Source organism: Polyergus mexicanus, unplaced genomic scaffold (assembly GCF_030449975.1).
Source record: "Polyergus mexicanus isolate NDT 795.1 unplaced genomic scaffold, iyPolMexi1.0 SCAF_2, whole genome shotgun sequence".
Taxonomy (NCBI): domain Eukaryota; kingdom Metazoa; phylum Arthropoda; class Insecta; order Hymenoptera; family Formicidae; genus Polyergus; species Polyergus mexicanus.
The window spans coordinates 4,155,879-4,168,978 of NW_027223322.1; the positions used below are offsets into that span (position 1 = coordinate 4,155,879).

The following is a 13,100-nucleotide window of genomic DNA, read 5'->3' on the forward strand; positions in this document are numbered from 1 at the left end:
TGTCTACATTGAGTAGATTAAGAATCAACTTCGGTTAATTAAATTTTGAATAGATAACAAAATTTTATTTGCCGAATTAATTTCATATGAATTTTATTTTAGTTAAAGATTTATTTTGGGCTTTACATGCCAAAATAAACAATATAGCTAAAAATTTTCGATTTAACTATATGCATAATTAAATTTCACGAATTAAAATATTTTTTTATAACGTGAAATTTTTAAAAAATATCTGTCAACAAGCGTATTTCCAGGGCTTTTTTCAAACGTCAGAAAGTCGCACTTTGCTACCCCATTTACAGCAGAAATCTCACAACCCTTCTGTTTGAGGGAGTAAACGATCGCTTAATTGCTCAACGGTTGTATCTCGCTCTCCTGTCAGACCAGAAATTTACCGGCGAAACAATGGCGCCTGCCTGCTTGCACATTGCAGCTATTATGCATGATTGAAAGGGGTGCGAGGCTGTGCTCATTTTCTTTTTTTTTTTTTACGTTCTTCCTTGTTTTACGTCCCAAGTTTCTCTGCTTGTTTCTTTGTCTATATTTTCTGTTCTTATTTATCACATTAATCGATGTGCGATTGTTTATTACTTTCTTAAGCAAAAATCTAAGCACTAGTTTTTATACAAATTATCCGGTAACTTCCTCTTATTTCGGATTTTCACAGATCACCAATCCATAACGCGATAAGGGTATTAACATATCCTTTGACGAGATTCGTTTTTATGGAAGCGAATCAAAGTTGAATTATTAATGAGCTGAAATCAATGTAAGAATCAATCTTCTATAATATATAGAGAGATGTGAGGATCGTTATTGGAATTCTTACTCCATCGACACCTAAAACATGATTGATGAATTTCCATCTCTATATATGATTAACATCTGCTTGTGTGAAAAAATGTAACGTGCAGCCCCTTCACTAGATTCTTTCATTGATTTTATCTCTATCTACTTTACTCGGAAAAAGACGCAGATTTATTATTATACGACAGTAAGATTACGGAATCTTTCAAAACATTTATTTGTAAAATAATTATAATATAATTTAAATAATTGTTTCTTACTGATTTGTAATCTTTTCGCAGAATTTTATAACTAATTGAAAAATAATTTATGAAGCGATTATATAATTCTTTTAAATGAATCTGTGTGAGGACGTATCTTAAATATTTAAATTTATTTAGCCGCTCAATGCATAAAGTATCACACATGCAAAATATATATCTGTGTACATATATTTTATCCTATTTATCTCTTAGAGTCTTGATAAAGGATTTATTTAAAGGCATATTGAAGTTTTGAATTTTCCATATATAAGCTTATCTTCATTCTTATTCACTGCAAAATCATGCAAAATTTCTGCGGAATAATTTCGTGTATTATCCATTTACTTACATATTATAAATATAATAAATATCCCCCCAACTGAGAGAGTTAATGCGAAGTGGGCTTGGGTTTCTAAATTCGCCGGACACGAGATCGTTTTTATTCACGATGTAAAATCGTGGGTACCATGCGAAAGCGTGATGACCGGCCTCGCGAGCGAAATCGCGGAGGTGCGGGGGGGGGAGGGAGGAGGGAGATCGGGAGTCGTTGAAGAGTGTCCGGAAAGTAAGAACCGGGCTTACTCGGCCGATCGACCGACCGAACAAAGGACAAGTGCGCCCTCGAGAGCGATGTTAGAACCTCGTCTAATTGTAAGACAGTCCTTTTTGATCGGAGTGACACGGGGGGGCCCACGGAACTGAAAGGGAGGAAGGGGCAAAGCACACGCGTGTCCCTTCCCTCGCGCATACATCTGCCGGCGAAGTGGGGGAATTTTGCAAGACGTCGGCGAAAGGGGGACAAGAGGAGGAGAAAGGTGGCGGTGGTTGAAAGGAGGGCCAGTTTCATGGGTTCTATAGAAACTTCCCCGCGTCGATAGTGATGGAGAACCTCGTGGGTCCACCTCGAAGAGTCTTTTCTCGGGTTCGGCGCGTTCCGCCATTTAAATGCCCGCCGGACATCGTTGCCAGGACTCGTTTCCTCGTCATTGTTCCTGCCTTATTTTCGAGTCTCGTCCTTCCGAAGTCTTCCGAAGGATTTAGACATATGTATATGTATGCGTGTGTCCGTGCGAATTTGTGCGAGAGACATCGCACACTCGCGATTCGCGAGTTTCCAGTTTATTCTCGATCGACCTCCGCATTTGTTCTCCTTTCGGTCGTGGGTCTTTCTTCTCGTTCGATGGGTCATCCAGCCGACTGCTTCGTACGAACTCTCGCATTTCTCGTCGAGTGGATCGTATCTCGTAAATTAGATTCCACTTTGGCTTCTCCCGGCCAGTACATCACGATATATCTAAGATCGACGTCCATAATAGAATACGTAATATAACGAGCAGTATATATAATGGACCATGAATTTAAATCTGAATAACTCAAGATATATCAAAATGATTTATAATCTCGGGACAAGATACGTTTCGTCAGTTATGCGTGCGCCTAAATAAAAATTCTAATCTGTATTTTATAAATTAGTTATCATAAATAGTATATATATATATAATCAAAAATATATATTTTAATATAAAATATATCATACACATATGTATAGAAATAAATATAAATAAATTTATATGTGTGTGTTAAAGAAATGTAATCTCAGGATAATCGAAAAAATAATTTCTCCTTTATACATTCTACTCATTGTTTTGATCTTTCCAAAGAGAAAACCTAAGACTTGAACAATTAAACAATTCTCTAATTTCTCTCAACCAAACTTATTTTTGGAATTTTAAATTGTCACGGAAGAAAAAAATTATATATCTTTGTGAATCCGGAAAGTCGCAAACAATCGCGAGACATCATTTTTATAGGCAACGCCCGTGAATCAGACTCGGAGAAATGCGTGACATGGGAACGTGTGCGATCATCGGTGGGACAGGTGTGCTCCAAATAACACGCGGGCCTAGAGTCTGTCTTTTCTTTCTCTCTTTTTCTTTCTCTCCTCTATCGTGAACGATATGTTTTCTCTTTAGACGTTCCTTCCTCCTCGTTGCCAAACTCCGTTCCCCTAATCTCTCCCTGTTTCTGACGAGGCGAGTAGTAGCGAGTGAATGCGGCTTTGATTGTCGTCGGTTGGGTTCCCGAAAACCACCCCCCTCCCCACACGGAGCATTTCGAGAAAATGGCGTTAGCAAAAGGTGTACCGGGGGTCAATCCAATATAAATCAGAACTGAGTCTTGAAGCTTAGTCGAGAAGAGAAAGAGAGAGAGAGAGAGAGAGAGAGAGAGAGAGAGAGAGAGAGAGAGAGAAGTGTGTATGTGCTTGTGTGTGTGAGGAATCAAAATGGGAGTAAACCCCAGAAGAAGGGAGCCGATGAATAGAACATTTTCGGGAACGGCTCGGAATACTCGTGTATATATGTGTATATAAGTATACGTGCACACTCTAGTCCGCGTGTCTGTGATAACGTGGAAAAGAATTAGGTATGAGGGCTTCACCTGCCTCCTTTCTCTTCCCCGCTCTTTTTAGCGGGTCCCGAGAATCTTCTCCGGAAGGAATTTGGAGTTTCTCTTGTGTTCGAAATGGTCGACAGCCGTTATTTTTCTTCCTTTTACAGAGCTGAGTTGCCTTAGGTGCCTTTCGGCGTATTTTCGTTATCAATATTTTGATAAGTCTCACATATAGTCCTTTTCAAAAGCTCTCGTGTTGAAATTTTAAATGTTTCAAAGTGATATATATATATAAAACTGCTTTTTGCAGTTTCTTATCACTCTCGATGTTTGATAGTTACAGATGTGTTATTTGCAAGTTACTTGTTCAATATTGAAGCAAGTGATAAAGATAAGCATATTCTACAGCATTAAAGATGTGTATTATGGTCTTCCTTCTATAAACGATAAAATTCATGCTTTTACGTATTTTTTATCAGTTTTAATATTTGACGTTCAAACAATTGGCAATGTTTCACCAATGTTTACCAAACTCTTGTCAGATATCGATGCAGATGTTAGCGACTCGAAAGTGCACTTTTGTTTATCAATTTTGGTAAAAGTTTAAAAAAATTAAAAAATAAATTCATTTATCAAAGAATATTTTATTCAAAAAAAATGTTTTTTTTTTTAATTTTCCATTGAATATTCTTTTAAATAATAATTCTCTTTGGCGATTAGGAAATAATGACGAACGCGAGCAAATTAAATCAAATACTTTTTTTAATGTATCAAATTGTTTCAAAATCTTACTCTAGTTTACAAAGATTATTTTGACAAATGCGATTTCGTCTTGCAATATTAAGACACATCATATTATAAAATTCATTGTGCCACGAGATTATCTCATTGTTAAACGACTTCATCTCTTTGGTTTCAAAAACATTTCTGAAGTAACTAAATAAATTGACGAAATACAGATAATATACGCGTTTCCCCCGTCCCCCGTCACATCGAAGTACTTCAAATCTCCGTGTGAGCCGATGGAGACTTTTTTTTGTTCGACGTAAGCAACATTCGGCGCGTTTGCATATGTAAGGTTGCGCACTGTCTGCGCGATTGTTTGCGCGGTCCTGAAAAGAAATCGGGTACACATGAGCTTCTCTCAGCTGTCCTCCCCCTTTCTCGCGAGCTCCCAGGATATTCTGGCTAGAAAGGGAAAGATGGACAGAGGAAAGGACAATTTGGAGATTTTTTTTTTTGAAATTCTAACGCGTCTTCTTACTACATCTCTATTATTACTTAAATTTTATATAATATACGGAGTTTTTTATTAGATATTTTTATCGAGAGCATATTGTAAGGAAATCTTCATATCTATGAGAATACAATAATCAAACAAGTAATTTGTATGCGCATTGCATAAAACTTTATACGATATCCTATAATTATTTAAAATTATTCTGATAATTATATGTAATTATATGTACAAGAGATTATGTCAAAGATTAAAGAAAAAGTAAGAGAAAAGAGTTCCATAAAATGCACGTGAGCTACAATACTCTTTCTTTTTTTCAAGAAGCAATTAAATATTATATAAACATCTCTTTTCGTGAATTAATCTTTGCAGAAAACAAATAGATATATCCATATTTTTCATTCAATTTCGAACGGTTTTTACTTATACAGATTTTTAATACAATATTTAATTATAAAAATATTAATTTATTTGAGAATTAAAAAAAAAAGTATACAAAATGATACTTAAATTTTATTATTTAGAGAAAATCCTCTTTATATTAGGCAAAAAATTCGAATATAAAGTGTTAGTAAAATTTTTGATACCATGTATGGTGATATATTAGGTATACTATAGTTCTTTGTACAGTATAAGACTCCTTTATACAGGGCTTGTAACAATTTTTTGTATTAACAAATAAAATAGTAGAAAAACAAAAATGCAACATACGTGTATATAGATAAATATCTTTTTTATAGGTTACCGCTGAAGGATTTCGAAAACATTTGATTGCTTCTCAATAAAATATTTGAAACCGATTTAACGGTAATTGAAAGACATCAAAAGCATCGCATTTTCCTGTTTCAAATTTTTCATTGTATCTCAATGAACCATATCAAGCTTTATGTATAGATACATTTCCTTCAAATAAACCCAAAAGATACAAACATGCCATTTTTATAAATATTACACAAGTTTAATGCTTTTCAATTTTATCGATTATTTAAATCGATCAGCTCCTTTAAAGATTTTATAAAGTGAAAGTCGGGATCGATGTTGATTATTTGTCTCAGGTATTAATACATAGAGTCATATAACATCTTGTAAATATGACATGTATATGACTCGTACTATTTTTCGAAATATTTCTTGTTTTTTTTTTTATATCGCACGTTGAGACGAGAGGCACATCAAGATCGTTAATGGCATCGTTTTTCTCTCTCTTTCTCTCTCATCTTGGGCCGTGAATAATCCGCATTATGACGGCGGTTTTCGCGCCGCAGTCACCATTAGTCTCGTGCGGTCCCGACAACAAGTGATTATTAACGCCAGGAAGGAGAAAGGATCGAAAACGTTCCTCGCTTGTTCTCTCGCATCTGATCTTTATCCATTCGGGACTGATGGCGGAATATATTGTGCGTCTCCATTATATGTGCTTATTCTAGCGATTAAATCTATAAAAGAAATTTTTTAGAGAAAAAATATAATTTGCCCGATTATATTTAGATTTCTAGCATAAAATATTTCAAATTCTAAATTAACATTTTATTGAAGTCTATTTTAATTAAGTAATAAATAATATTTTGTTATTCATTGTAATAAACGTCAATACAATAATAAGGAGAGATTGTTGAATAAGTTTAAATAAAAAAAGAGATTATTAAATAAATTTAAATTTAATTCTAAAGATATATCAGACATGTGCAATTAAATTTTTATGCAATTTTATTTCAAGCTCTACATAACAGATGGAGAATTTGCAAATGAGTTTTCTTGAAGGCTAGAAAAGACCCGCTTAGAAAAACATAAGCAAGATCCATCCCTTGATCAATCTCGTTTACTTCTTTGAATCGCAACTCTCCTTCTTTCTTATTAAAAACAGTTTTTATAGTATATATTATATGGACGAGAGGGTCCTTGTCGACTATGTGCTTGCAAGCATGTCAAGGTTTCAACCGTCGTTCCGTTTTGTTCATTTTCCATAGCATACAGGAACGAGGTCGATCCTGCCTTGCGTCTTGCGGGAATAGAAACGGGGAAAGGAAACTTATAAGGGGCCGGGACGGGTATAAGGGGCCCCGATGTTGTTATTCCGGGCTGTTCGTTGTGGGGACAATTCTTGCATTCGCAACGTGACCTCAAATGACGTAATGCACCTCGCTCGAACACCTTATAGGCCATAAAAGAGTTGTATACGGGGAATCGAAATGCCGCGGCATAATTCAGCAGCATCGCGATCCTTTGTGCACTTGTTCCTATTACTCGACATTGAGATTTATTTATTTATTCCGATCGGCGAAAGATGAATGATATATCCCTGAAGAAACTTCGAATAGATTTTTAATGATAAAAAAATATTGAGATACATTAATAATTTTCGATTTTATAAACCACCCCTTAAAAATTATTTTATTTATGTTTGAAAAAATATCTTTTTTTTTTCTACTTATGCGTGTTGACTATTTATAAACAAACAAGGAGATATTATAAGTGATCAAAAATTTTTAAACGCCGTAAATTTTCGAAGCTACTCTCTTGCATCTTGCACTTGTTTATTTTTTATTACCCTTACAAGCATACAAAAGTTACCATTTTTGCATTTCGTCGTTTCACAGCGGCGGTTTATTCGCGAGGCAGGTCAGATTAGAACGATAATATTCACAGGTGAACCATACAATAATCTCCCCTTTTATATTTATATCGTATATGGAGGAGACTCTTAAGATTTACTGTACACTCGTAATTACGACGGACCCCTGGGCCCCGTTAATAAAGAGCGCCACGGGTATTCTGACTGAACCTATCGTCGTCGCGACGTGGATCTCAAAGGGAAAAATTTTGTATTCGAATGCAGGTGGTGTGTCTAATCGAATTAATAGATCCCTATCTGCTGTGATTATTCTTCGAGGAGTGGCTTATCGCGATGACGGAACCATAATTTGATTGTAAAGATAGATAGCTTTATAATATTAGTACCATCGTCTTTTTAATATCTTCCAAAAATTGAATTTCCATTATATAATATAATTTAAAATATTTCCTTTTTTAAAACATAAGTTTTTATATTTTGGAAAAATTTGAATTTATACGAAATATTTCAGAAAAGTTAAAATTACATAAATAAACAAAATTTTTATAAAAAATTTATATAATATATAATTTTTATATAGTCTTAACCATAATTATTTATAATGTTAAACTTAAAAATGGTATCGCTTCCAACGAAAAGATATTTTTGTGAAAATATAATTTTTACAGTCTTTTCTTAATCGAGTCTGTAATTCAAAATATCACCGTCTTTCGTATGCCTTCCGTAAAATATGAAAACATATACATGAAACTTTCCATTCAAACGTATGAACGGTAGAATGTTAGGTATATAATTTAGTGCGTATTATAATGTTGCACTATACTATAGTTACAAACCGGAAACACAGACGGAAACAATGTTTTATCGCAGGTGCAGTCTGGCTGTCGTACCCTGCTTATTGCAAATGACGAACTAGTGTCTAATTATGCAGACAAATGCCTTTCATTGCCGCTACTTGTACTTATGCATTTGAGAAAGATTCATCGTGACGAACATTCCAAAGGTTTTAAGTATCCCGCATATCATTTCGTCTAACACGCTTCATCACTTACGGATGTTGAGGGAAATCACATGTTGCTTAAAACATCCGGGAGTTCATTGAGGAAACGACTTGTAATGGCTGTTATAATTATTTTTTTCCTTCTAAAAGAAAATCAGAATTTTTATAATTAAAATTTTTTATTTTCTATGAAAGAGAGAGATCTTTAATTTTGCATTAAATTTTTAAAATATATTTATTTTTCTGATGGTTAAGTAATAATTGAAAATAAATATACATAATTTTAAATATGTAATAATATATATATATATATATATATATATATATATATATATTTATTTATTATATATATATAATTAGACTTTATATATCATTCCTCAAAGAATGAATAACGAAGATAAAGATAAATTAGGTTAATTGTCAAATTTCAAATCGGCATTTTATATTCCCGTATTCTTCTGTATGAAAGGCAATAATACCGTGCACTTTATAAAGTTCAAAAGTTCCTCCTGCCGAAGTACGTTGAGAGAGAGAGTATTCTCCGCATACGTCAGATATTCATCGTTTTTATTACGTATCGACATCGGGTTTCACCTAGCGTTTGGTCGAGAGATACCAGATGGGACCCACTGCGCGTTCCATCACCATATGGGCAGGTGCTCAGACTGTTTTACGAGCGCGTAGGCCGGTGGTGGTGGTAGTGGTGATAGTAATGGTGATCTGTCGCGACAGACAGACATACGCAAACGCGCGCTCGCGAGAGAGTGCGGGGCACGAGACCATGCGCAGCATGGCAACAGCCTGTATGCAAATGAATGCATTTTTATACCTAGCTAGTACAATGCGCCGCACCCCCCCTCGGCGAACCGTTAAAAGTGAAAACCTGCTGCTGCTGCTGCTGGTGCTCCTGCCACCGTTTTTATCCGGTGCTGCCAGGGACGCAATTTTGCCTGCGCGACTTTTCAGGGGGGATTTCCTTCAAGGTCAAGATCGAAATCAGGATCTTTCGAATGCATATATAGCATATTCTTTCGTGTGCTCTTAATTTTCAATGAGACGATCTTATCTAAAACCTAATTTTAAAGACTGAAGGCAAAATGATAGATAAGCGAAAAGAGATGGGGGGACTTTAATTTTGTTAGTACTAGTTATTTTATTCCCGATATTTTATTCTAAATTAATAAATAATTTTAAAATTGGAGAGAGATGATGAATATAAAAAAAGATTTCTTGTTAGTATAAAATATGCTTAAAATTGAACAGAGATTAAATTTTCGTTATTATTTCTTATCTGTAAAGCAAAATTCATAATAAAGTTCCTTTTTGAAACGGATCAGTTAACGTACGGAAATTTGAATATATTTATAAAATCGATTTCAAACTTGTGAGTTCGAAATCTCAATGTTCACGAAAATATTGACTATCATGTGGCACAGCAACGTTGGGCGAATATCGTGCTCAAAAGAAAGACCTCGACTCAATTCGACAACCATAGTAAACTTGCGTTCATGCGATCTAATCGAATCAGCGATTTCGCGAGTCACAGCGGCTGCATGCGCAGCAGCAACAACCGCGGAACCGACACGAAACAACAACTCGGTTCGTTCGTTCGACCACGTCCTTTTTTTTTCTCACCCCTTGCACTCCCTCGAATCTTATCGTTCACGAAAATTACGCTGCGAGAAATGAAAGAGAAAGAGGCATCCGCGCTGGTTTTAAGGGCCGTTTAAAGGATCGTTAAGCACGCCTAGACAAGTGCTAATTCGTGAAACCGTCTTTCAGGTGTATAGCGATTTTCACCTGTTTCGCTATTCCCCGTATGTCGCGACAGGTGTGCACTTCTCTATCTTTTTCTCTTTCTCTTTTTCCTTCTCCTCTACTCGATTTCGTCGCGAGGTTTCCTGTCGTTTCGTATATCGTATCGTGTACATCACTCCCTACATAATTAGACGCAAGCGATCATGTCGTCTTTGACCGGAAGACGATAGGCGGACATGACAAGATGTCGACTTTATCGAGACTTGTCAGCGAGACCCAACGACTTTCCCATTCATGCACTCCTATGTGCTGTACGTGAATATCGTATTAGATTAATGATAGTCGGTGCGGTCCCCGCACTTCCTCCGTACGAAGAAAATAGATGGATTGAACTTTTGAGACTCTTTAATGAAACGCTATAATAGACTGGAGGAAGTGGTTGCCCTAAAGTAAAAATAATCGCTTCGCGGTTTTATGGTTTTCGGAGAAGTTTCTAATTAGAAAAGTGAAAATATGGGAATTCACACTTAAAACAGGTGGCTAGGATAATTAATTACATTTGACGGTGTGAAAATTGTACAGATAAAACATTTCTTTCAAGAAATTTGAAGAAATTCAACAAATTTAAAATTATATCCGTGTAATTTTGTAAAACAAGATCCGAATAACAATCATTACGTTATGTTGAAGAATTTTTACGAAAATTTATAACAAAATTTAACGAGGATTGTAGCATAACGAGTAATTGAAATAATCTTCGAATAATTTAAAAAAAATTTTTATTTTCTCTGTTGGCTTGGTATCTAGAAATGCTGAAGTGGACGGTCTCGAGATCGTTGTCGACAACCAGTTCGACGCCTCACGGTCCGCCCACCTTGAACAAGGCACCCCGTCCGCCCTTTCGAGATTTGTCCAACACACCTCCAACCTCCGCTAGTTGCCGAACTAGACAAGTATCTACTCAGAATGTGTCGAACACGAGCAGGACGACGCCGGCTCGACGCAGAAGATGTAAAAGTCACGGAACCGACTTGAGAACGTATTTTCAGGTGACAGCATGTTCAAATTCTTTTCTCTCATAATATTACACACGGTATACTAAATCATTAAATACTAATATAATTTTTGAAAAAGAGTGCTAGTTTTGTCACACTTTAATATTTTGAGAATTATAAAATATAAATTCTCGCGATCTCTCTCACGTGCTAAAAGCATCGATTTCTTTTTTATTGAAAAAACGTATTGCACAATGTATTTTGTAGGCGTCGAAGCCGCATTTGAGATCGAGTAAACGTCAATCCGTGTCGCAGGGAGCGGAGAATTCAGCGACGTCCGAAAGCTTTTATCAAAGCACGCCGAGAGTGGACACCGATATCGGGCCGCTTACGTATTTTCCACCCGGTAGCAAGTGTTCCACCGCGCTTACTCTACCGACGGATCCCACGCTCTTCATGAACAATCGCGCGAAAAACTTCCAGAGCGACAGCGAGCTGCCGCAGAACGTCGTCAACGAAGTGCGAGCGAATCTGCAGTCGCACGTCTCCGATTTTTTTCAACAGATCTCGATGGCCACCAGTCCCGAGGACGTAATGGAGACGGATTCGATGCCTCTGGGGACGAAAACCAAGATTTATTCTCAGAACGGTGAGCAAAAGACGCGATCGGTGAAAACACCGTATCTGCCGAAGCTGGCGAAGATCACAAAGATACATGCGCGATGCCGGACGCCCTATCACACGAAACTCGCTCAGGCGATCAGTCCCTTCAAGCTGAAAGCGAGTCAAGGACAAACGCCGCTTGTCGGCAAGTTGTCGAGTCTCACCATAGATCAAGACTTGCCCAAGTACGAGAACATGGATAACACCGTGACGGAGGTGCTTCACAGGTGAGCAATGATGATAATTAAAGAGATGATTAAATAACGACGATGTAATTAAGAATTTATAATAATTAATGAAAAACGAGCAAAATGTGATTTTTGTTAATTAGCATTCCTATTTTTTCTAACTAATTAATTAAAGATACGTTAATTTTGTATGAGAGGAAGCGAGGAGCAGTCACAATGTTAGAAGTTTAAGAAACTGTGATATGTATATATATTTGCGAAAGAAAAACACGCAGACATTGCAAAAATTCATTTGTATTAATAAAATTATGAAACAAAACCTTTCCAAATTAAAGACCATGTATAATTACGTATGCAGAGAACAAGAGATCAATTTTGGAAGAAAAACCGTGGCGGAGATTCTTCTAGGCAACGCCGAGGAAAGGAGCAAGATCCTGGAAGCGGGCGACAAGCAATCCGACTCAAATATAATGGATCACATATACGAGACTATCCCGGAACAGGACGAAGTGGCGGAGGAAGAATCACTGGCGCGCAACGACAGTTCGATATCGTCAGTCAGTCAACTCTTGGAGGATCCATCGCCGGTGTCCTGGGCTTTCGCGTCGCCCTTGAACGATCTCGGTGAGTTCACGCTGAAGAGACAACGCGGCATTCGCCGGAAACGTCCGCGAAAGGACGGCGACAAGGCAGTGGACGGTAAACGGGTCAAGAGAATGTGCAGTCCTTCGGTAAACGAGGATCAGAATACGCTGATCGAGGCAGTTAATCCGAATGTGAAGAAACTCGTGTTAGAGACGGATCTGGATTCGACATTGAACGAGAAGCATCTACCAGTCACGAAGGCGTTCTTCTGCGATGCTAAGGATTGTAAGGAGGAGGATATTAACAGGAAAACCGATTTCTGGGATCTCGACAGTCCCAAGTCATCCATGATGGACGATCTGCACAGCACAAAATCGTTCCCTACTTCTGTATCCACAACACCGGAAGTACCCTTGATTGCCACTGTCAGAAGATGCTTGAAGTTTAGTCCCGAGAGCGAACCGTCGACGAGATTTAACTCTTGCGGCTCGATCGAAATCGAGTGCTCCCTTGTGGCGGAGTACATACACGTTCGAGGTAAGTTTATGTATTCGATACAAATTTATATGTTTGATATAAATAATTATGCGCTATAATGCAAAACTGAAGATGTCTCGTGCAGAATGCAAAATATGCGTTAAGCTTTCGAAGGAAGAAAATAA

The 13,100-nt window shown here is 36.9% G+C and overlaps 2 protein-coding genes across 4 annotated transcripts in view; one reads left to right on the forward strand and one right to left on the reverse strand.

Moving 5' to 3' along the window:
- The window catches only part of LOC138944668 (protein gooseberry-neuro), a 60,783-nt gene that overhangs the window by 27,571 nt on the left and 20,112 nt on the right, over positions 1-13,100 (reverse strand). The window lies entirely within an intron of this gene.
- Positions 1-13,100, forward strand: part of Psgef (Protostome-specific GEF) — a 52,664-nt gene that overhangs the window by 24,165 nt on the left and 15,399 nt on the right. For all 3 annotated transcript variants that reach the window (XM_070315500.1, XM_070315501.1, XM_070315502.1), the window contains exons 2-4: positions 10,815-11,056; positions 11,270-11,892; positions 12,212-12,975. In XM_070315500.1, coding sequence (XP_070171601.1) covers positions 10,817-11,056; positions 11,270-11,892; positions 12,212-12,975 — 1,627 coding nt within the window. In that variant the 5' untranslated portion in view covers positions 10,815-10,816. The remainder of the gene's footprint in view (positions 1-10,814; positions 11,057-11,269; positions 11,893-12,211; positions 12,976-13,100) is intronic.